General features: G+C 38.2%; 1 protein-coding gene across 5 annotated transcripts in view; it reads left to right on the forward strand.

Annotated features, from left to right (window-relative positions):
* Mctp1 (multiple C2 and transmembrane domain containing 1) overlaps positions 1 to 26694 on the forward strand; it is a 551176-nt gene that overhangs the window by 235430 nt on the left and 289052 nt on the right. For all 5 annotated transcript variants that reach the window (XM_035440464.1, XM_027401826.2, XM_027401829.2 and 2 more), the window contains exon 2: positions 20035 to 20149. In XM_035440464.1, coding sequence (XP_035296355.1) covers positions 20035 to 20149 — 115 coding nt within the window. The remainder of the gene's footprint in view (positions 1 to 20034; positions 20150 to 26694) is intronic.

Below are 26694 nucleotides of genomic sequence, written 5' to 3' on the forward strand. Positions count from 1 at the left end.
GGTGCCTTGCTGGCATTTACTTTGCTTTGCAGAGAAATAAGCAGCACCTTGCAGTTTTTAGGCTTGATGTTGGTGAAGGAAGTAAAACTGGGAATTCAAATATATCATTCTTTAATTAAGGAAGATACCATTAAATAAATTAGAAGCATGAGAGCAAACTAGCCAATACTGAAGCTTGGGAACCTTGCCATGGGTGTTCTTTAGAATTCAGTCTACCCCATTGCACACAAAGTCTTTCCATTAGTGCAAATTCTTGGCTACATTCTTCTGTTTTTGATGACTGTAGTGGAATTATTTGGAAGTAAAGTCAAGCATAGCGCTTGGTGGTGGCTTTGTCTTTGTTCTTACTGTAAAGAGGAAGATGATCTCACAGGGCACAGCTCCTCCCTTTAGGGAACAGCAACCAAACAAGCCCATTTGTTACATGCCTGTCTCAGTGAGTATTCTTAGTTAAGAAAACAAGATTTGTCCCATCAGTCAGTACTCAGCCATGGGCTGAGTCTCCAAATTAGCAAGTCAAAAATTTGTGCTTCATACTCCCATGCCTTTTTTTTTTCTGTTAGTTTATTAATAAGATGAAAATCAGTATGTGTTTTGTGCAGTGGCCAACTCTTTTTACTATGATCTACCCAGATTAGCAGCTCTTGTTCACCCTCGAGATGTGTGACATTTTGACAAGAGTTTATAACATTTATCTGTGTTTCTTGGTATTCTCTAATGGCAATAGTGGGCATAAATTCTTTGTGAAATTAATCTCAGTAACAGTAAATTTTTCAGTATAATCCTCTGCATTATTCCCTCTTTGGGGTGCCAATTCTAGTAAATATTTTCAGTCAAAAACAATAATTTTTTGTAAAATTTTATCTAAACCAAATTATTTGTCATCTTTAGTTTATGACACCAATTATAACTAATGGCAGATAAAGATTAAAAGTAAAACAGTAAATTATTCACATCATGACTCCTGAATAATATACTTTTTTAAAAGCAACAATTCCATCCCTTTGTCTGATTCTTTAGGGCGGAAAAAAAGCAATTATATTCCAGTTATGTTAGTCAGTTTGCATTATTCAAACCCAGGTAGATAATCTCTCTGTATTTTAAATGATATCATCATGAGAGTGCTTCTTTTGAAATTGTTGTGTGATTAAATAACTTTTCTGCTTTGTATCTATTAGACACAGCTCCAGATTTATGAAATACAGCTAGGGGCTGTCTTTACCCACATCAGTGTATCCACACCTTAGGCCAATAGAAGGGCTAATATAATAGTTGATGAGAATATGCATACATTAAGAATGGCTTAGTTGATGGCTGGAAAACAGAGTTAAAAGTTGGAGAAAAAGAAAATAAAGGATGGGTCGGTTGGTAGATATGCAAAATGTATTTACCAGATGAATAATATTATGAAAACCTTGAGTATATTTAAGACTATTTGAAAGTCGCTAACCTTATAGGACTAGTCTATAAATGTTATTCATCGGAAGACAGTAAGGCATGATGGCAGTACCCTGTTAATTCCTTTGTGCTTTAAAACCTGTATTAAATTATTAAGTTATAAAATTTCTACATATTATTCAAAGGGAAATATTATTAAGGTTCCTCATTCTTATTAATGTGATCATACAATATTCAAATAGTTGTCATGTAGTTATGTCCCACCATATGCCACAAAAGCTTAAGGAATTGATTTAACATTCACAGTATAAATAGATCATGCCAAGAAGGAAGAAATAGTCAACCAAGGAAGAATTGGTAATCTGTGCCATGTGCCTAAGAAGAGCCCCATGGACCATTTCACCAGGGAGATGTGAGGCCCTGTGAAGAACATATGTCACAGAGGTCACCATGGGACAAGACCAGCGAGCATTTTGTAGCCACACTAGATATATTTTCTGCCTGATGAAAATACCTCTGTGGCTCTTCTCTGCGGAGACACTGGGCAGACGCGATGTAGACACCAACCGAGTAAAAGGCCTGGACCTATTCTCCAGATCAGTGTCGAGTGACAGGAACTCTATTACAGGGAAGGACCCTGTCTCTGCTCCAGGACTCCAGATCTAGTGCAGTTTCTCCTGCCACGGACGTCAGCTGGCTTCTAACAGCCTCTGGCTCAGGACCTGTGTGTAATGGACATCTCTGAATCCTCGCCGCTAAGTTTTCAGTTCTCTGCCTCTAACTCTAACCTCTCATATCTTCAGCCTCTTCAAGCATTTCCTAGACATTCAGTAACCTGCATATTTGTACACCATTTCGTGAAATGTTCGTGTGTAACTAACTGCCAGTGTTATTAGTCGATAAGACTGAGATAAAAGAATCGTGGTTGCCCATGGCCAGCTGGCTTGCTGCAGCCTCCTCCTCACGCCCAGGGGAGAGATCTGGGGACATCAGCCAAAGACACAGAAAGACCATATGGCGGGGACACACAATGGCAACCCAAATGTTGGGCAGCCTCCGTCACCTAAGACCAAAACTCCTCATTGGACAGTTTACACAGTCACCAAACGTTCTCCCTGATTGCCCAAAAATCCGCGGGTCTGCCTCCTGAATCCTGAATGACTTGTTAAAGTCATTGACTGAGTCCTGGCAGAAGACTTCACAATCGCCCTGCCTTCTACTCTGGAGAGCACCTGGGGATAAGGTGCATTTAAAGCCCAGAGTATTCTGGCTTTGCAGATACTTACTCAGTGGGGAAAAGCTGCTGCTTGTTCCTCAAGGTGAGGTTGTTTCTGGAGATCACTGGTGTCCTCAGAGAAGACTGCCTAAGGCAATCCGGAAATCTCAGAAACGGCTTTCTTACAAATAATTTCTCAACCTGTTTTCAAACAATAAATATGAATAAAATCGCAGGCAGGCATTGTGAATTATGAGATATGAATCATGAAACATGAAACACGAATCATAAAAAATGAGATGTGAAATATGAATTATGAAATAAGAGATGTGAAATATGAGATATAAAATGAGATGAATTATGAAACATGAATCATGAAATATGAAATATGGGTATGAATTATGAAATAGAGATAATAAATGTGACATATGAAATATGAAATATGAATTAAATAATGAATTATGAACTAAATTATGAAGTATAAATTATGAGATTTGAATTATGAGCTATGAATTATGGATTAAATAATGAATTATGAACTAAATTATGAAATATGAATTATGAGATGAAATATGAGGTCTGAAATATGAAATATAAATATAAATTATGAAAGATGAAATGTAAATTATGGATTATAAGAAATGAAATATGAATAATGAAATATAAAATATTAATCATGGATTATGAATTATGAATCATGAAATATGAATTACGAGGTATGAAATATGAATTATGAAATATTAATCATGGATTGTGAATTATGAGACATGAGATATGAAATATGAAAAATAAATTATTAATTGAGTCATGAAATATGAATCATGAAACATGATATATGAACCATGAAATATTAATCATAGATTATGAATTATGAAACATGAATCATAAAATGAGATATGAAATATGAATTATGAGATAATTATGAGTTATGAAATATGAGTCATGAAATATGAGATACAAAACATAAAATATGAAATATAGAATATGGAACATGAAATATGAAATCTAAATTATGAAATTATGAATTATGAAATTATGGGATTATTAAATAATAAGATTTTAAAATTATTAAATAATAAAAATTTTAAGTTATAAAAAATACCTTTGTGGCTGACACATATCAGTGTTGATGTTTAATGTTCTATTTACTTCATACAATTCATTTAGGCATACATAGCCATGTTGAAGAGGCCACCATCAAAGGACCATGATGCATGAGTTAATCTCTATTCTTAGGCAATTCTTGAGTACTTTGGGAGGAGTAGGTTATGCCATCTGTGCCTCCTCTACAACTGCAAGACATCATCCTGGGGCTAAGTTGAAGGCTAGCATTGATCTGGCCTTGAGGCCTTTGATACCCAGTTCAGGCTTCAGACCTAACAAGGCGCCAGTGCTGTCTGCCTCTGAATATCCAGAAGCTGTTTGGGATATTTCGGCAGATATGTGTGTTTGCTGTGGCATACACAGGGAGGTGGAGGTTAGTGTTTTGGGAAAAGCAAGTACTCCGAAGAGGGATGGTCTGTAGAACTAACTGTATTCTTCTATTTACTCCCAGGCCTTTAGGGTTCGGGGACCATAGACATCTGTGGTTATGAATATATTCTTCATTCACTCATTTTCTAGAATACCGAGCATGCACTTTTCTAGATGCATATAGGAGTGGACAACAGATAAAAATAATTGCTGTCAAAACTATTATCTTATAGTAGAAAAGCCTTTTGAAATACTACATTTGATCCTAAGTATTCAACAGGGATCTGGACTTCCATAACTTCAAGTAGATTTGGTAACCCTTAGCAGGGTATAAGCAAAGAGGCATCGATTATCACCCTGGTCTCTAGGAATCCAGTGGCTAAATAGTCATGTGTTAAAATGTAATGAGACAATACTAGTAGTAAGTATTGACATAGCATATCGTTTAGTGTAACTACCTACAGGGAATTGAGGAATGGAGAAGGACTGTCGTCAGATTGAAGAGGAAAGTTTCCCTTCAGAAATGGTCCTGAGAACTCCTAATTATCCTTTAAAACTGCTATGATGAAACATAGAACTCCATGTCTTAAGCTGAAAGTCAGGGAACACTGTTAGCTTTTATGCTGGTGGTCATATTCATTCATCGTTTAGTCTGTGAATATTTGCCATTTCTTTCGAGACTTGACAAATTAATATTAAAAGGCCATGAATTTGAAAGATAAGAGAGGAGGACTATTGGGGAAGATTGGGAGGGAGGAAAGGAAAGAGGGAATTTATATATTTGTATTATATCTCAAAATGAAAGAATTAAAAAAAAATTGAGTCACTTTCTCAGGGTCCTATCTCAGACACAGAATTAAAAATCAGACATTCTGGCTTGAGTAATATCCTAAACCATAACATTATACTTTTCCTGAAATACATAGTGAACACCCTAATATCAGGTTGTTTTGAGAACTTTAATTATAAAAAGTTCCCATGTGATCATATTTTTAAAATTACAGATGTGTTTGAATATTAAGCATAAATCCACATCCAGTGGTAAGGCACTCCAGCCTTTGATTTTAGTTGGATTTTGTGTAACTGTTGTCCCAGGACCTCTTTCTCCATGCTGCTGTAGACACCTGACTGCAGTTCAAGAAATCCTGAGTCACTTTACCAAATGCTGGGACTTTTGCTCTTTTTTGGAGTTATGTTCCCTTCTCTTTATGGGCCATCTCTGTAATATTCACTGACTCAGAGCCTAGTGTTATTCACCCAGTCAGTAAGTGTTTCTCAGTTACCAGGCACTTCACTGAAAGCAAGAGTTACAAAGATACCCCACATGAAGTGTAAAAGCAAGCCCAAGTCATAAGTAGGATATTTCCAAATCATGGTGAGTTACATAAAGGGAACAGCATATCATTATATCAGATATTTGTTGGTGTTAAGTTTTTGATGGCTCCCTAAGAAGCAGCCTAAGATGACAGCTAAAGAATGGAAAGGACCTAGTCATCCATTAAAATGGCTGACTGGACAAGAAGGAACGAATAAAATATCATCTATGAAAGTGCCTGTGAGGCAAGAGCTGAACACAGGCAAAATTGCACAACGCAGCTCAGTTAGTGTGCAGTGAGAGGAGGGGTGTGGCTGGTGGATAAACAGAGGATGGTGGTGGTACTTATTGTCCAGGACTTTGAAAAGTGTGACAAGAGAATTTTAATGCCTAGAAGTATACTGAATGATTCAATAGCAGAAGGAGGACAGAAGACCCCAACCATCATGCAGGTTAGAGAAGATCAGGACAGGGACTCAGGGAGTGGTAACAGGCTTGTAAAGAGGATAGAGGTAATTCATGCCTTGGAAGAGTCTTACTGGGCTTGTTGTTGGGTCTCATGATAAGTTTGTGGGAAAGGAAGAGAAAAACTACATTGAGAAGAGAAATACAATATTGCTCTGGGTGGTGTGTGCTTTTATTGAGTTAAAAGAGAAAGGTCTGTGTAGAAACACTTGGGGAAAACCACTGAGAGAGAACAGATCTGGACACGACCTGGACATTTGGTTTGCCCATGAGCCATCTGAATGAAGAGGTCAAAAAAACAGCTGGTCATGTGGCAAGGAAGTCAGGCCACTGTAACATGAACAATAAATGACCCAGAGACAGATAATGGGGTTTAAGCTTCAAGCTGAAGATCAGAGAAGCAAAGCAGCCAAGCTAGTAGATCTTACCTCAACCCAGCTGAAATGGCAATACTGTCTCCACAAATCCTCAGAGGCAAAAGCTCTGGGTTCCTGTCTCCTCCTGCCTTATATTCCTTTCTCTGCCCAGCCATATCACTCCTGTATCCACCTCCATGGTGCTGGGATTAAAGGTGTGAGCTCTGATACTCTTCACTCTTGTGTAGGCCAGGGTGGGCTTGAACTCAGAGAGATCCATTAGCCTGTATCCTGAGTCCTGGGGTTAAAGGTATGTGCTATCACTGCCTGCCTCTATGGCTTGCTAGTATGGTTTCTGGGATTAAAGGTGTGTATCACCAATTCCTGACCTCTATGGCATGTGGCTAGCTTTGCTTTTTGTACCCTCAGGCAAGCTTTAATAAATCATAAACAATGTTATCATCACAAGCCACCTCTAGACACAGAGAATGGGTGTCCCCCCAAAGCTCATACACTGAGACATGGGAAAGTGTGAAGATCAGTGAGATCAAGCTCTTTGCACTGCCACAAGTTCATATGGCCAATACTGTAACCTTTGTGCTCCCTTAATGGACCTATGCTTTCTCTGCTACTTGCAGGAAGAGTGGACATAGCTGTGCTTTGTTCCTGAGGCCACATATAACAGAACACAAACTGAATTCTACAGATGGCAGGAAGTTCATCCCTCTGTTCCCTCATTCTTTCCTCCCAGAGTATCGTTTTTCTCTCACTATGCCTTCCTTTATTTTTGAGTAAATAAAATGTAGCTCATCCATGAAACTTGACTATATGACTCTTACCAATGAGAACAAAAGACTGTGGTTGGCACTGGCTTCCCCTGTAGAGAAAACTCTCATCCATGTGCAAAGAGAGGAAATCATACTCTTCCACACCCTTCTCATTGAGAACAGTAAACTGCTGCAACATACTAGAAAAATCTAGTCAACTCCTGCAGAAGAGAGAGATTCTGTGTGAGTGTGCCTTGGCTTGTAGTGAGAAGGTCAGAGTCACTGTGGTGATGGGCTTCCTGATATCTGCTTCCAGCCACATAAGCCACAGCCTTTGGAATATCCCTTAGTAATTCACAAAACAAGTACTAACCAATCAAAGTAAAGGTAATCCACAATATTCATATGCAGTTCCCACGAAATGTGTTAATGGCTAACAGTCTCATAATAAACATGTGGACACAAGAAAGTCCTCATTTTTGAAGAAAAGGGGGCCCAACTTAAATTGCATGTGATAGGTCAACAATATTTAAAGATATAGTTTCCATTTCCTTGTCTACAATTTGTAGCAGTTCATGCAGAGTTTCCCTCTTTTTCTTACCTACAAGAATGAGAAAAATAAAAGCCAAGTGTGATGATAGAGTCAAGGATTAGAGGCTGAGTGTGTGCAAGGAGGGAGAGGGAGTCTCAACAACAAGGAAGCCTTGCCTGCCTGGGGCCTGGGGAGTGGAAACACTGTTTAGTGGGGTGACCAGTGAGGATCTGGGGTGGGTCCATGCAGAGGAGATATGGCAGGAGAGGTAGGCAATTCTGATTAATGTTAAGAAGGGTTATATACTGGGATAGTTTTTAAATGCTTGGGAAGTGAAATCAATAAATAAACACCAGAACTGGGTGTCTTTGCACAAGACCCCTGTAGAAGACCAACTTAATGGAACTACTGAATGGCATCTGTTGCCAAAGGTCAGACTAGAAACAACATGTGACCAACCAATTACTGAAAGGAATGAACAGAAAGACTGAGTAGAACTTTAAAGTACTTATTAACTACAAGCAGCACTCCCATTTTGAAGTTAAGGTTTAGGTAAGTAAATGTTTGGGACATGAAAATTACAATGTGGCTTCAAATGTATAATTCACTTAGTGATTTCTTTTTTAATCTATGAGAATGTCACCATGCATGTTAAGCATATGGATTTTTATAATGGAATAGTTTGAATCCACTTCTATTTCCTAGCTAATCGGTTGTCTGCAAACATCTGAAAATTAGAGTAGTATGAGTAAACATTTCTTGGATTGTTTTTTATGTGTGCATCTGTGTACTTCATACATGTGTGTGCATGGAGGCTGGAGGAGGACATCAGGAGTCCTGTTCTATTACTTCCATATTCCCTTAAGACAGTGTCTCTCACTGAATCCTTTACACCCCAGTGGTCCTCCTGTCTCATCCTGGACAACACTGTATTGATGTTAATTTCTAATACGTAATCATGTAATGTTCAGGATATATTTACTAGGTAAAATGCCTTACTTACTCCCTAGCCAACTGGCAGGAAAGCAGAGCAAGCCAAAGAGGCAGGGAAAAAAGAGGGGACTACCATGTACGTTCCTTAACTCTTTAAATTTCTCCCACGATACCATGACATCACCTTGACTATGCTCTGATGGGTGTGGTCGGGCACACCTGTAGGCAGGCCTTAGGAGGTGTGGTTACGGTGCCTCCCTACAACACTGGTTACAGGTGTGCACAACACCAGCACTGGTTTCAGGTGTGTATGCACCACAGCACTGGTTACAGACATGCACACCACCAGCACTGGTTACAGGTGTGTATGTACCACAGCACTGGTTATAAGCATGCACACCACCAGCATTGGCTACAGGCATGCATACCACAATCATGCCTGGCTTTTTTTCAGGACCCAGACATTTGAATTCAGGTTCTCATGTTTGTATGGCAGCAAGTGTTCTTACAGGCTGAGCTATTTCCCTAGCCCCTTCTTGGATTTTATATGCAAAAGAAAGCAGGTATTGTTTACATTCCATCATTGTGATGTTTTGGGTTGCAAATAACAAAAACTATAGCTTATCTGACTTAAGTTGCAAGGGAAATTTGCTAATTTACAGGCTCAATCGACTAAGAAAACACAAGTTACTATTTCTTTACCTGACTTCACTCATTAGCTCACCATGACCTTCATCTCAATTTGTCCACCTCTTGAGTCCAATGTGCTACCAATCCTACCATAGTCATGGTATTATTGTCATGAAGGAGGGATGAATGAACTTTGTTCCCCAGTGTTTTCAATCAAATCTCAGAATGGACCCTGATTGGAATGACTTAGGCCTCTTAAGCAGCCCTGAAACTGGTCACTGTGGTTAGGGGGTTAAGTGGGATTTGTTTTTGTGACATTTTGAGCTAATGAGAAGTCAGCTTCCCCTAAACCACCTCAGTTATCAAACTTGGGGATCCTGGCAATGGAACAGTGTAGTACATATAAGTCACATTGCTTACACAGGCATAATGAGTGAACTGGCCATTTCCTAGGCAGGAAGTTCTGTAGGGCCCTGGGTTAGCTTTCAGAACACACGGGCTCTAAACCCTTAAAATCACTGTTAAAGGCAGAACAATTCCATAGGGAAACCCTTGATATAGGACGTTAAATTGTATGTTTCTGTGATGAGTGTCATGGAATCTTTTACCATCATCTTACGGCTCAGTTTAACATTGTGTTATGAGGAAGTTCTGAAAACAAATAGAAGTGACTGTCTTATCATGCCCTTGTCATGTGATAGTATTCAAGTTTGGCTAGCTCAGTATCAGGATGGTTTTATCCTTGCATATTTATTAAACATGTATGTTTTATTTTGTATTGATAACTTAGTTTGTTAAATAAATGCAATTAACATACCACCGTCCTATGGTAGTAACATTTTAGAATTTGAAATCTCACAAACAAGTGTATTTCAAAAGACAGTGAAATATATTCTTAATTTTTCATTGTTTTAAAAAATAATTCGGCTTTCAGCCAGAACTCACTCAGACATGCTAAGTAAGAATAATTGAGAATTATACACTTTCTCACACAGATTACCCATGATGATTGATGGAGTCTTTTCCATCATTCTGAAACAATGAAGTTATGGAATTTGTTGCTGAAAAATGACATTGACACCTGTCATCTGCACACCCTTTCACCCACAAAGCACTGGAGCATGTGCACACCCTTTCACTTACAAAGCACTTCCTTTCCATATGTGTCTTAAAGTAAAACGAAACAAAACAGAAAACCATACATGGAAATTAATTCAACTTTGAGCTCACCTTTTTCCAATCCAATGGAATCAGACTCAGGATAAAGACAGGATCAAATATTTTATCTAACTGTAGGGTAACAACTGTTTCATGTATATCTTATTTAATCTTCACAAAATATCTACTCGTTAGGTGCCATTTCTATCACTGTGTTAGAAGATGGGAAAATGGACTGTGAAGTTATAAGTTTGAGGAAAACCATTGCAGCTTCTTCTCTTTTATTTGGAAAGCAAGAAGGGAATTTAGGAGACACATAGGTCAGGCTTCACTTTCAGGTGAAGATTGGAGGCTCTGAAGTCAGGACTTCGAGATAACAGGGCTAACCTGAAAGAAGAAGGGGAAGTACAGCTCACATCTTATGACCACTGGCCCAATGTGTGGGTGCTGGTGTCCCCCTCAGAGTCACTTGGATATAAATTGGTTGTATTACCTTACTGGAGAATTATTTTTATAAGATACAATTACTCCATAAATGTACTTCTTTATTAATGCCTTGAGTGTTTTGTTGTTTGTTTGTTCGCTTTTCCGATGAACTAGGGAAAGGAAGTAGGCGGGTGAGAAACGATAGTCTAGTCCATGATGAAAGCACCTTCTATAAGCCTGCCCTTATGCTTCCTGAGTGTGGTTGTTGACACAGTGCTGTCAGCTCCACCGAAACGTCTTTACAAATGTGTATGCTTTCTTATAAATTTTAAAACACTCTTAAACTTACAGAAAAGCTGTAACGATTGAACACAGAATTTCCATCTACCCCATGCTCAATTTTCTCTATTGTTAGTATCTTGTATTAATATCAGTTTTGCTATTTTTATATTAAAAAGTGTAGGATGGGGAAATGGCTCATTTGGCAAAGGGCCTACCAGGAAGCATGAATACCTGATTTTACATCCCCAGCATCCCTGCAAAACCCTGAGCCTAGAGACATGTATCTGTAACACCAGCACAGTTAGGAGGTATCTGTGCTTAACTCCAGCATGGACAGGACAGACACAAGCAGATCACTGGAACTCATCAACCAGTTAACTTGACCATATCAACAAATTTCAGGAGTTAGGGAGTAATCAAAGAAGACACCCAGCACTGACCTCTGGCCTCCACAAGCACTGCAAGCATATATACCCATATGCACAACACACACACACACACACACACACACACACCACACACACACACACACACACACACCACCACCACCACCACCACCACCACCACCACACCACACACCACATACCACATACACCAAGTCTTCACTTAGTTTGGATTTTCTTGGTTATCATTTATGCTCTGTTTTCTTCTCCAAGGTTTCATCTAAGATACCACAGTACATTAGTTTTTATGTCTCCTTAGGATCCTCATAGTTGCAATAGCTTTCCAGATCTTTATCTTTTCAGTGTTTCCTTGTGTTTGATGATATCCACAGTTTCGAGGAGTACTGGTAAGGTATCTTATAAAATGTCCTTCAATTTAGAATTGACTGATGTTTTCCCAGGTTTTCAGTGGGGCTGTATTTGGGAAGGAAGGCCACAGAGGTGAGATACCCCTCATTACATCTTACCAACAGCACATGCTCTCACCATGAACTCTCCCTGATGCTGTGACCTCCTGCCCTTGTTTAGTACAATGCTTTGCTTTTCTCCAGTTCCTCCCTTCCTCTCCTGTTTATACAGCACTCTTTGAAAGAAGATAGCTAAGTAAGGCACACACTATAGGAAAGGGGAGTGTGCCTTATTTCCTTAAGGAGTAGCTGCAAATATTTTTTATTTTTTGGATTTATAGATTGCCCTATAGATTTGTCTTTTCTCCCCGTCTTATGCATTTACTCAATCAGTTAACATCTATTAATGTAGAGTCTTGGATATATAGCTTTTACAGTGGATTATAATCCAGTACTATCCAGTGTATTTTGTTGCTTGAAAACTTTTAAGTAGCTTCTCCTATGAGAATTTGCAAAGAAGGTGAATAAAAATCATTGCTCACTAAGGGTTACCTATGCCAGGCTCCAGGGACAACTACATGTTTGTATTTAGGTTTGACTTGGGGAATAACATGATATTTGTCCAGCTGAGGATGAGAAAACCTAGCCTAACCACAACTGTGCACCTGTGTCTGTGAGATTGTTCAAAGAGATGAGCTACACTTGAGCTTTATTTTGAACTTGGGTGTGAATAAAAACAGTAGTGTGCTTTGTTTCATGTAAAGTCATTGCTGAATCAAAGTAAGTTTGTGCAATTCTATTACACACTTATTTTCATTTTAACTTAAAAATGATTTATTGTTATTTTTTATTTATGTGTTTGTGCCCACATGAGTTTATGCATAACATGGGCATGTAAGTACCAGAAGAGGCTGGAAGAGGGCATGGGATTCCCTGGAGCTGGGTTCCAGGTGATTATGAGTGGCATGGTGTGGGGGTTAAGAAGCTAACCTCAGTATAGCCACTGAACCACCTCGCCATTCCTTGTTCCACATTATTAAATTATCTAAGGACAGACGCAGTAATGAATGGTATTCTAATCTTAAATGCTTCATATTTCTATTCTGTATATTTTTATATCCATATGCATTACACATCTGTGGAAAATGTGAAAACTAAAAAGCAGGAATTAAATCAAGTCAAAGTCGATATAAGTTATTTTTCCATCCCAAGGCACTTTGACATACTTTATATCTCGTCCTCAGAAGGGTCCCTTGTGAGTAAGTTGTACAGTATGTCCTTTCAATATCAGCAAGTGAAGATTCAGAAAGAGAAACCTGTGTAGCTAAGGGTACATGTTCTGATGTCATTGCTTGTACCATCACGGTTTGCACAGCCAGCCCTGCTAACCCTGCTAGCTATGGTCTGATTGCAAAAGACCTTGGCCATGTACATAAGGATGGAGAGATAACTGGATTGTCTTTGTGCTGACTCAGATTTGTATAAACTAGATATGTAGGTGGAAAGGGTACCAGTGAAAATGAAGAGACGTTACAGGGAATGGTCATTAGCAGATGTACCATGAGTAAGTAATCAGCATGGTGGGAGTCCAAGAAAAGACATTCCAGGAACACTGGATTTCGAGCTTATTTAATTTATTATTTATTTTTAAGATTTATTTATTATGTGTACAGTGCTCAGGTGTGTAGCACGCCAGAAGAGGGAACAAAACCTCACTACAGATGGCTGTGAGCCACCATGTGGTTTGCTCAGAACTTAACTCAGGACCTCTGGAAGAGCAGCCTGTGCTCTTAATCCCTAAGCCATCTCTCCAGCCCAGGTGTTGCTTTGGGTTAGGATTGGGTGTTTACACATTCTTTTTTTAGGTTTAGGCTAATGGAAATTTAAAAATCCCACATTTAAGCCTAGAGTTGAAGATTTACTCTTGGCTGCAGTAAACTTTGACATGAGAAGAGTTTGTATATGTCATAACTAGAGGCTAACCTATCAGTCACCTGATGGTTTCTTTGGAACCCCGAAATCTACTATTGGGTCAGCCAGTGTTTTAGTTATAGACAAATTAATGAAGTAGCATTGTGGCTTAGGTATGCTTTTCCCTCGCGTAAACTTAGGTTGGAATTTGACTGCCAGTGTAGTAGAAGTGGGAAGTGGGATTTTTACTGTGGATGCTACTTCTCTCATAAGAAAGTGCTGCTCTTACAGAAATGCACTGGTACTAATTGCAGAATCAAGGTGGGGAGGGAATATGAGTATTAAATATAAAAGTTTTCTTAAATGTTACTTATTTGTTAACTTTTAAAATAAAATTCAAGAAGAAATAAAGAATGTTTGGGGGGCTCTTTTTGATTTAGGGCATCAATTTGATGGTGGGTCAGGAAATGCACTGTGCAATAAGTGTGCCTCAGCCTTCAGGAAGCCTGCTAAGTAACAGGAAGATGGATGTCAAAAATAGATGAACAGGTCACTAGCTCCTTATAATTGCTGTAACTACTATGAAAGAGCCATTTTCCTGGTCTCCAAAGCAGGCCACTACAACAAACAATTGATTGGGTGTGTCAGTCAAGGCATTTACAATAACTTGCATATTTTTCAGAGTTAAATGTTTGCCTATTACTTTGGACATGTCTTTCTTAATATACCTTTATGTTTGGGAGCTTATAAAATATTTTACCAAAAATATTTTAAATAAAATTACGTCATGTAGCATGATCCCTTTCTTCCTTCCAGCCCTTCCCATCTTGCTAGTTTTGAAGCCACTGTGCAAGCCTGTGGGGTCATGCCTCTCTAGATCTACTTGAGTTCCTGAGGTCCTTCTTCCATATGGCTGGGATCCCACTGGGCCCTGGTGTGGTGGCCTGGATCATGCTCCTCCCTTACACTCTGTTTTCCTCCGAGGAACCCAGCCAAGACTTCAGCATGACTCATTTATCTGCTTTCTACATCTTGTCAGTTGGCAAATTCAGCTGACTGCATCTTCTCTGTATCTCTCAGATCCATCTTTGTTTCTCTGACCACCGACCAGATCATGCTCTTGTGACTTCACTTGCACTATTATGAAAAGTATTAAGTAATTCTATACCCACATAATTTCTCTAGTTCATCCATCCATTTCTCCTTGTAGGAGAAAGGCTAGAGGTGTCTTCATTTCCAAGATCTAAGCATTTAGCTAAGAGCATGAAACAGGAAGTAACAGATACTAAGTAATTGGTATACACAGTCTCTGTGTATGAATTCTCTCTCCAAAAGTCTGTGGAGGCTTCTTTCTACTCATGGACTAAGATTCTCCTCACTCCCACCAGTCTAGTCCTTTTTTCTCTCTATCAAAGCAGTGATACCATCTTTAACTTACTCAGTCCTGGGTTCAGGTTGATTTCATTGATGCTCACTTCCCCCAAATATTCACATGTCAAAATCCTGCCCATAATTTTACCCCTGAACTTATCATGCCTACGAGGCTTTCTCACACTGTCTTCCCCTTTGTCATAATTGATCTTGTTCTTTGAATGGCTGAGTACCTCCATGCTTCAGTCTTTTTTTCATGTAGTTCCTTGAAAGATAGGGTTCCCTTTTAAATTCCATTTTTATCAATTATAAAGCTAACTGAAACAATGTATTAGCAAGAATTCTAAGGACACACTTAGGTTCCTCAAGGCAAAAGGATACCTAAGCCATACTAGATAGTACATAGAAAACATCTAACTTGGTTGTAGATCTCCATGTTTTCTAAACCCAGCTTGATAGTCTGTCCTTGAAGACATCTATCCCTGAAGCTTCCATTGAAACTCATGCTCAGTTTCATCTTTAAACACCTCAGATCTTCATTTTAAAATTTCACAATCTAAAATAACAAATTTTGTGTTTGAGATAGTATAGAGTAGAAAAGAAAGATATAAAAAAGCTAGCAATTTTCTTTAAGGACTTTCTTCATAGGTGAACATAGAAACCAGGAGAACAAAGGCAGTGATTTGATGTGTACATCAAATTAGAAAATAGAATTGTAGAAAATAGAATTTTTTAAACATTTTTTAAAGTTTTTTATTTATTTATTATGTATACAGTCTTCTGCCTGCATGCCAGCAGGAGGCACCAGAGCTCATTCAAGGTGGCTGTGAGCCACCATGTCGTTACTGGGAATTGAACTCAAGAGCTCTGGAAGAACAGTCAGTGCTCTTAACCATTGAGCCATCTCTCCAGCCCTGAAAATAGAATTTTTGAAAGGCAAAAGCCACATGCATGTTTAGAATGGTGGTTTGATATAGTGTGGGGGCTGGGAATTCTTGATTAAGACCAACAGCTACACACATGAGCATAATCACAAATATGCATGAGAGCAGATGCACTCACAAGGCCAAGTAGAGGTTATTCCTCACATATGGTGATGGTTCGATATTAGAAAAATTACCAACCAAAACTTTGGTATAAATCTATTGTAAAATTTATCAGACAATTTTAAAAGCCCAAGTAAATGAAGAGTAGAAGAAAGAGCTTAGGTTTAATGAGACTTATGTGATCATATGCTAGAAGTACATGGGAGAGGAAGGAAGATGGGGAGGGAAAACTACATGGTTATATTATAATCTCAAAAATTAAAAAATTAAATGCATGCAATTCAGAAATGCTCACAATTTCTATTCTATTTTAAAAACCCTGTACTTTGAGCTTTCTGGTCCAGCAGATCCTGCCAACCTTCTCTGCCCCAAAGAAGCACACAGATGCTATATTAATTATGAAACAGTTGGCTGGTTACTTGAGCTTCTTATTTGGCTAGCTCTGTCTTAATCATTAAGCCATCTCTATTAATGTAAGTATTTCCATGTGATCTTATCTTACTGGGGAGGAGTCTGGACCTGTTACTCCTCTGGCATCCTACATGACTCTCTGCCAGAATCTTCCTTGTCTCTTAGTCCCACCTATCATCCTGCCTAATTGGCCACAGTGCTTTATTCATCAACCAATAAGAGAAACATATGTACAGAAGACATCACCATCAAAACCCTTTTAGAAAATTAACAGGATTAAAAAATAACTGGTGCTAGGGTAACTCCCAAGAATCCACAAGGAGAACCCCAACTAATACTACTAACAATAATAGAGAGGATACCTGAATTGGCTTACCCCTCTATCCAGATTGATGAGTATTCCAACTATCATCATAGAGCACTTATCCAGTAATTGATGGAACCAGATGCAGAGATCCACAACCAAGAACCAGGTCAAGCTCTGGTAATCCAGGTGAAGAGAGAAGGAGGAAATATATGAGCAAGGAGGTCAAGATCATAATGGAGAAATCTACAGAGACAGTTGAACCAAGCTTGGTGAAAAGTAATGGACTCTAGACCTATAACTGTGGAGACTCCAGGGGACCAAACTAGGCCCTGCATATGTGGGAGACAGTTGTGAAGCTTGGACTATCAGACTGGCTCCTGGCAGTAGAACCAGATACAAATATGATACATGAGCTAGCTTGTTGGAGCCCATACCTTAGTGTGAGATGCCATGCTTAGAGGCAGTAGGATCAAACCATGATATAATCCCAGTACATGAGCTAGCTTGTTGGAGCCCATTCCCGTGGTGGGATGCCATGCTCAGTCTTAATGCATGGCAGATGGGCTGGGCCCTGCCCCAAACTATTGTGCCAGACTATGTTGACTCCTCATGGAAGCCCTTACCTGTGAGGAGGAATGGACTGGGAATGGGTTAGCAGGGAGGTGAGGGAGGGTGGAAGGAGGTGAGGGGGGATGGGAGGAGGGATGGAAGGGAGAAGTGTAGTTGGAATGTAAAGTGAAATCAAAAAATTAAAAATTGGAAAAAAGCAACTAAAACATTACAAAATAAGAGTGAAGCAGGCATTGCATTATATGCAGAATGTATTTTTTTGTACAGAGACATCCAAAAAATGACTTGCAAAATGAAAAGAAATAAAATCATTATATAAAATAGTATGTGCCCATTAGATTAGAAATAAACTTATCAAAATGGAAATTGAAAAAAATCATTCCATTTGCAATAGAGACAAAAAATCCCTGTAAACATTGAAGAATGAAATTAGTTAGATAGAGATAGGACCTACATGAAGAAAATAATACCATGTTATTAAAGGTCTCTAAATACAACCTAAAAGGATGGGAATATATAATACATGAAATTGTAAATCTTCCTCATATTTTTGTAGAAATTCAATGCAAGGTTATATCAGAATATCAGACTTGTGTTTCTTATGTAAAAAGTAATAACCACCAGTGTTTTTGAGTGATTCCTCTTTGCCAGATGCTATTTTAACAGCTTTAATTGCTCAATAGTTTAATCACCACATTCAACATGTACAAAGATCAAAGACAGAAGACACACCAGCAGGATATATTTGCAACAAAACAAAACAGTGATTGCCATTTGCAGGTTCAGGGACAAGGGGGTGAAGTTGGTCAAAGCATAAAATTTTCAGTTATTAGAGGAAGAAGTATAGAGACCCAATATGCAAAATGGATGACTTTGTAGCTTGATTGTAATAATGGGATTATATGTTTAAAATTTTATTAAATGTTCTTACCACAAAACAAAATACATAAAAGGCTAATAATATGGAGTAAAGCTGTATCTACTGACTGAATTGCAATAATCATTTCAAAAATACATGAATAGCAAATTATTCTATTGTAAGCCATAAAATAGTAGGATTTTCCTTATTAATTTCACATCCATACAGCCAGGAGGGGAGAAAGAGATGAAAGGAGTAGGGAAGGGGGGAGTAAAGGAGAAAGAGAGAGAGGTTGATTTATTGGTCAGGAAAGTACCTCTAATACCGGTGATATTTTCTTAAATAAATTGTGAATAACAGAAAAAATTAACATTGTTCAAAATGGAAACTAAAACCCATCAAGTAAAAGCCTCAGCATGTGTGTTTGTGTGTATTTGAGCAGGGCTTTGAAGAGTCTGAAAGGTTACATCCTAAACTGCTAAAATAGTTATCATGGAGCGAATCTTAGTTGTCACTCCCATGCTGTGAGAACACTGTTTGCATTAGTGTTAGTGAGAATTAAAGGGAAGGCAGTTGGGGGATGTGATGCAGAAGAGCACCTGAGGTTTGGCAGCTATTTGGGTGTGAGTAGGAGGTAAATGAAGAAGTCAAAGACGGCTCAAAATTTCCATCCTGGGGCCTGGGGACTGCAGCTGCCGTTTATGGATATGATGGGGAACAAGATGAATTCTTTTCATTGTTACCAGAGGAGAGACTATGAGTTCAGGTGTCAATCAAAGTAACAGTGCTTCTTGTTTTAAGTAATAATTGCTCCATGAGGAAAGCTTTCTACATGGATCTTAAAACCTCAAATAAAGTACAGATTTGATTAAAGGGTGACTTTGCAGTATGGAATTCTATCTCAGTAAAGTTTTCTTGATGCAGCTTTATGATGGCCTTTCCTGTGAATTGTGGTGCTGGGCTCCAGATTGCTCACTACTGTTCTTTCTTACCCAGGCAAGTTTTAAAATTAAAGAACATTGCCTTCTAACCAGAAAAGAAATGAGTATCTTAAATAATCTCAGGCCTGTGAAGAAGGCAAGTTCTACTGCTGTATACAAAATAGCTGAAACCAAAAAAAAAAAAAAAAACAACAACAAAAACTTTACATTTTTACTAAGTGTTGTTGTTTAACATATTCCATTAGGCAGCCCTGCCTAAGTCTCCGGACCTATAAACAGCATGTGCACAGTGAGTCCAAGGAAAGAAGCATTTGAATTGAGCCCCATTGAGAATTTGTTTCCTGAAAATACTGTCAAAATGCTGGGAGAATTTATTTCTCTATAAGTATGTCATATTTTATGTTGGGTCTGAAATAGAAGTGTATAATCAATCAGTAGGAGATATTTGCATAAATGAATGAGTCAATACAGTCACCTGAATAAATCCTTTTAATGTTAATCTTCAGTTATGTGGAAGTCAAATTCCTTTGCACATCTTTATCTTCCATTCCTCATTCACTGGATTTTTTTTTTTTTACTTCTCACACTATTTCTGTTATTTTTTCTTAAGTGAATTGTATAATATTCCATAGGCAATATTTTCCCCACTGAAATGGCTAGCTGTAAACAGAGTTAAAATAGGACATTTCTGTGACTATCGTGCTTTTATTTTGACTTTAAAGACTTTCATGAATTTTAAACCTTTAGAGAACTGGTTGTGATGATTGATTCCATTGGATAATTCTCTTAAATTGTTTTAAACTGCATGTAGTCACCCATTGAAGAAATTAGACTGAAGGAAATAAACTTAATATTTTGTATATTTCTTATTTTACAGAAAATAAATACAGTTGGAACCAGTAATGCAGATATCCCTTTGGCTGATCCCGGAATGTACCAGTTGGACATCACGCTAAGAAGGGGTCAAAGTTTAGCTGCCCGGGATCGAGGAGGTAAAAATTTAAGAACAGTATCACCTAAACGCTTTTTCTGTGTGTTGTGACAGATTTTGTTTTCTTTATTTGGATTTAGAGATACTTTACTATGTGACAACCCCTCTGTTATGGGTATATATGTATAGAGGTGAGCATACATTCAAATAGGTGAGGTAGACATATGCATGGGTGTGCATAAGTTCACAAAGACGGTGGGTGCATTAACATGGATAAGGTATGCATTTGTATAACAGAGGCATATGTCCATAGTTGAGCATACTTTTACATAGGTGAGCATAGATTTATATGGGTGAGATACATTTTTACATAAGTGAGGCATACATTTATGTAGGTGAGATACCACTTATATAGGTGGGCATACATTTACAATGTGAGTATATACTTAGGTTAGGCATACAATTATATCAGTGATGCATATATTAACACAAGTGAGACAGGCACACATTCACATGGACAGGGCATACATTTACATGTGTGGGGTATACTTTAACATAGATGAAACATGCATTTATGTAAGTGAGTCTACATTTACATTGGTGACACATTTATTTGTTTAGGCAATCATACATTTACACAGATAAGGCATACATGTACATAGGCTAGACACAGGTTTACATAGGTGAACATACATGTACATAGATGGGGCATACATTTTTATAGGTGAGCATATGTTTACACTGGAAGCTTTGTCAGAAGTTGGCTTTTGGTAGAAAAGGCTCTTTGTTAACTGGATTCGATCAGTTCAATCTGCTGACATTGTGATGTCCGAGGCTAACATCGCCTCAAAACTTGGAGGTTCTTAGTAGCTGTCAGAAGCTTGGTTGAATGTCTACTTTCTGGTGGAGTATACAGAAATTTGTAGGTATTTCTAAGGGAAAAGAAAGTCAGTACCTTTTAGTTTGCAGATTCCAAGTGCATGGGCAACCACTTGATGAATTAGTCTGGGGCACACAAGAGCTTTCTAGACCCAGGGCAGAGACAGAATATGGCAAGTGTCTAATGAACTGGGGTGTGGATGTTGGACACGTGCTCTGCAGGATATAGAGACTCCGGAGGTCTGAGAAGCCCACACCTTCAGGATGCTAAGTACAGATGTACACCTCTCATTGGGAGGAATGACAGTTTCTACACCTATGCTAGCCCATCCTTGGATGCAGACAGTACCCGACCATATGATGCTTGTGCCTCTGCACCTCAATATGTGGAATGTCTAAGAAACAAGATTAGGGATGCAGTTTATCATTGCTATTTCTTGTCTCTAAATGATGAATTATTTAATGTAACATTGAATTTTTGTAACTACAAACTATAAACATGGGTTCAATTTTAAGTAAAAAAATTAAAAAAAAATTTTAAGTGAAAATAGTAAATGTCATAACATTCTTAATGAATGGAGAGTAAGAAAAATGTTAAAGTTTATGTAGAAGGGAAGCTTTTCAGAATTAAATGTCTGCTCAAGATGCTAAAGAGAAATATTTAATCATACTATCTCAGAAGTTGTACTCAGATTAGAGAAACAAAGGCAAATATCATAGTTAGCATCACTTAACACAACATTTTTATTATTCAAAGTGATCTCAAATTAAATTATTTGATCTAAAATACAATTAGACCAGGAAACAATAGCAAACTTTTAATCCCATGTCTGCTACTTATTGTAGCATTGTTTATTGTTATGTAATTATTGAAACAACAGAAATATGCTCAAACAGGTTAATAGTTGAAAAAACTATAGATCATCCACACAAGAGGATAGCCTGTAATTGTGAGGAAAAAAAAAAAGAGAGTAAGGAAAATGTCTAAAAGTTAATGTGGAAAATTTGACAAGATAAATTGTTAGATTCATGTAACCAAAGTTCAAAAGGATATCAGTTGAATGCAATATTTCTTGTAAGAAATTAAAAGCTATAATAAATTAGAGAGTCTGCTAATTTGTGCAAAAGAATATAGGAATAAAAAGTTAGACACTAATGAGATTTCTAACATTTTGACTATTGGTGAGACAAGGTGGCAAGAATAGGGATGAGAGTGAATAGGTAAAGAAAAAGTAGCCTTTTTCCAAGGGAATTCTTCTTCCAGTATAGTTCTTCCTAGACTGTATACCATAAAATAAAGGTAAAGGAAGCTATGCAGAAATATTATGTTTTAGACCATGATTGTCAATTTTGAAAATACTTAATAGGTACTCTAAGAACTAGCTAGTAAACAAGCAAATATGCTGTAGGTGCTGAGACACTAATTTCTCACAGTTGAAAAATGATGTATAAGTATAGAAAATGGACAATATAGACAAAATCCTGAGAAGTCACAGATAACAGTTTAAACTGTTATGTGTGTGTATTGAGATATATAGACATACAGATAGATAAAAGCGTGTATGTATGTTCTGAATCTGTCTGCAAATTAGGGCTAGAAACAATGGCAGGCATAATAACAAAAAGGTTATTAATACATGAAGGGTCCAAATCTTTGTTTCTAAATACAATTTCCCTAATTCAAGTGATCAGGATTTTTTGAGAAATTATTAATTGCAGACCTGGGTAGGAAAAGTGCAAGATGAGGTTGTTGGAACATTTTGCATTGACAAAAAGTAAAGAAGTGCTAAAAAAATGCTAGCAGGATGTCAAACATAGGAGCCACTTCAAAGAGACAAGTAATGACTATAAGTGAGCCAGTTTCAGCAAGAGTGTTAATGATGGTGATAATGTATGAACATAGGATGAAATGGATATATACCTTAATTATAAGTCAATTGAATACATGAGTAAGAGTGAGAGGAAGATTGCTTTTCTTGTGGTAGAAAGTCACCATTTAAGGACACTACGGCCATAACAATCCCAAGCACAAATCATACTAAAGTTGTATATGAAAAATTATAATGCAAAGCAGAGTATTTGGAACATTTCAAAGTCTATAGGTGAGGGAGAGACTGTCTTGGCCAAGTTGCAATTTACAGGTAGTTACCATTGGCAGTCATAAGATATGCAGGTAGCATTTGCTTCAGATAACATGCACTAAAAATGCATATTATGGCTATGGGTAATTGTGTCAAGAGGCTCAACATACTTAAAAATGTATATTCTTGGCAAACATGTCATTATAGGATACCATTTGCTTGAGCAAAACAATTTTGTTCTACACTTAAGACACTGTGTAGTCTTTCTCCCACCCTCTTTTTAGAATTATTAATGTATAGCCATTGTACATTGACGGATTTCATTATTAGATTTTCAAATGTGTATTATATGTGCTAGCATTCACCCATTACCCTGTCTTGAGTAGCGTATAAAATATACTAAATTCACATTTAAATCTAGATTTTCTTGTCCTACCATATCCTGTTTCACCACAGTTTCCAGTCTGGATTTCATGTGTACACAGTATATCTTTCTTATAGTAGCAAATTATTCTCAGATAGAAGTTGGAACAAGTTTCAGGAGAATGGGAGTGCTATGTATGTAAGGAAATATTACTGAGCAGGGAAGAAGGACAGATCATAGATTTAAAATACCAATTTCAACCTAACCCAGTCAGTTTTGTTCTTGGAAATTTTTTTCACTGTGTGTGTGTGTGTGTGTGTGTGTGTGTGTGTGTGTGTGTGTGTGTGTGTGTGTGTGTGTCTGTCTGTCTGTCTGCCTGTCTGTCTGTCTGTCTATATGTATGTATGTCTGAAAGTAGAGGCCTGATGTGGGTGCTAGCAATTGAACTATGGTTTTCTGTGACAGTAGCAAGTTCTCATGACTGCTGTTCTATTTGCTGCCTGTTGTTATGATGAAGACCATGACAAAAACCAATCTGGAGAGGAAAGGGTTCATTTGATGTATACAACTCCATCACAGTCCACCACTGGGAAAAACCAAAGCAGGCACTCAAGCAGGGCAGGAACCTGGAAGCAGGAACTGAAGCAGAGGCCATGGAGGGGAGCTGCTCATTGGCTTGCTTTCCAAGTATTACTAGCCTGCTTTCTTACACAGCCCAGGATTCCCCTGAATAGTTGGAACTGACACTGGATGACTTAAGAAAATATCCTCCTTAAACAGGGGGGAGTTCATGGACCCCAGACTGGTAACTGGGAAACCAGCATAGGACTGAACATGGGTGTCAGTTAGGAGGCCTGGGAAGTCTATGGGGCCTCTGGTAGTGGATCAGCATTTATCCCTAGTGTATGGACTTTGGGAGCCCTCTCCACCTAGAGTGATACTCTCTCAGCCTAGACACACAGGGAAGGGCGTAGGCCCTGCTCCAAATGGTATGACAGACTCTAAAGATAACCCATGGAAAGCCTCACCCTTCCTGGAGAGCAGAAAGGGGTTGGGATAGGGAATGGGGTGCAGAGGAAAAGGGGAGAGAGGGGGAACTGGGATTTTGACATGTAAAACAAGCTTGTTTCTAACTTAAATAAAAAATAAAATGTTCTATACACTTGCATGCATCTCAGTTGAGATTCTCTCTTCTCAGATGACCCTAAAACTGTGTCAAGTTGATTAAAAAAATACAAATAGCTAACTAGCCATCACAACAGCTGAGCCATTTCTCCTGCCCCAAAGAAAAGATATTTTTTTTTTTTAGGTAGAAGAAAAATTGAGTTAGTTTGTGATTGACTATCTTGAATAACAGATGCCTTGACAAATGAGTAGGTAATGCCAGGTTACATTAGATCTGTAATATAATATTGTGGTTAATTGATAGGACAACTAAATGGAGATGGAGAATTTAGGTCAAAGGGCAACTGGAAAGTCCTGGAGTTATGTAGGAGTATGGTTTTGATTAAGGACTTGAACTTGGAATTTTTAAAATGTATTTGGGTGATTTACTTGCTTGTATGTATGTGTACCACATATGTGTAGTGTCTGAGGAGCCCTAATGAGGCATTAGATCCTCATGGAATTGGAGTTACAAACTATTGTTAGCTGTCATTTAGGTGCTGGAAATAGAATCCTGGTTGTCTGGAAGCACGGGCAGTGCTCTTAACCACTGTGCCATCTCTCTAGCCCCTTAAACTTGGGTTTTAAGTGTGAAAACAGAGAAGGAAAGGAATGTCTGAGAGAAGGGTTAGCGGAATGCACACAAAGACTTGGGATGATTTGAAATCTGGAGCTGAGGAAAAGGAGGAAAAGAAAGAAAGGAAGAGAAACTGTGGTAGCCTTGATGTTGAGGTACTTATGCTGCCTTAGGGCCATGCAGATTAGAAAGGATGGCTATAGACACTCGCATAACAGAATTAACAGAAAGTACACTTTTATCGTTTACTACAATGATACCTTCATATACTGCCCAGAAAAAACCAAATGCCTTTGTTCTCTGTGCCTTTCATCACATGTTCACAGGAGAATGGAAGGAAAAAAAAAATCCCACTGTCAGCATTATGGTCAACATCCCCATGATGTCTGGTCTCTGTTTCTGTAGGATCCTTATTATGCAGTTGTCATTGAAGGCAGACTGGGCACTCGGAGCTGATCATTAGTCTTCCTTTTATTTGACTTGTTTGCTAGCACCGATGACTTCTTAGAACATTTCTCCCTTTTCCTGAGTTTTCTTACTCTTCCTTTGGCACCCTGATGAACTATAGACAGTATTATAATCTTGAGAGTCTTACACACCTAAGTGGAGAGCTAAGTTGCACATTTTATTTTCTGTGTGACTTTGAGTGAGAAATGAAGGCTTTCTCCTCCAATGATAAGGTCCAGGTTTAGTAAACAGAAATGCAGGCTAATTTCATGTAAATAATGTATTATCTTTCATTCATGCATAGACAACTCTCAAGCAATATTTCGAGCATGCTAATGCTAAAAGTACTGATTTTTCTGAAATTTGGATTACCGATTTATCTTGCACTCCCATTCAATTTTCAAAAAGACCATTTATATTTGAATTAAGTCAGACTTTTCAGGAGATAAAGCTTTTGGCTGCAACATCCATACTATCATCTATCATATTTTGATTGTGCTGTGTTCTTTTGAGGGGGGGTGTTTCAAGACAGGGGTTCTCTGTATCGCATTGGAGTTTGTCCTGAAACTCACTCTGTAGACCAGACTGGCCTCGAACTCACAGAGATCCATTTGCCTCTGCCTCCCCCATGCTGGGATTAAAGGCATGTGTTACTAGCGCCCGGCTTTGAATGTGTTGTGTTCTAAGCAAGCTGTTGTACTATGTGTAAATTAAGAACAATTGGGATAGATGTGTCTGGCAATAGCAATTTCCTTCTCTTTCATTTCCTACAGTTTGGATCATGGAGGATATATTGGTTTCCTAGAAGCCATAACACATCACCACACTTAAGGCCAGAGAGACGGAAATGCATTAGCTTGCACTTTTTGTAGCCAAGAATTTAAAAACCTTGGTATGGCAAGGCAAATTCTCTTTAGGTGTTCCAGGAAATAATTGCAGTTTGCAGCTTGCTGCTTCTGTGGCCCCAAGCAGTCCTTGGTTTGCAGGTCCATTACCCTAATCCCTGACTCCATCCTTACATGTTTTTTTGTCTGTGCCATCAACCCCACATCTCCCTCCCCTTTCTATTACAAGGATAAAATCATCAGGGTCTA

This window comes from Cricetulus griseus, chromosome 2 (assembly GCF_003668045.3).
Source record: "Cricetulus griseus strain 17A/GY chromosome 2, alternate assembly CriGri-PICRH-1.0, whole genome shotgun sequence".
Lineage (NCBI taxonomy): Eukaryota > Metazoa > Chordata > Mammalia > Rodentia > Cricetidae > Cricetulus > Cricetulus griseus.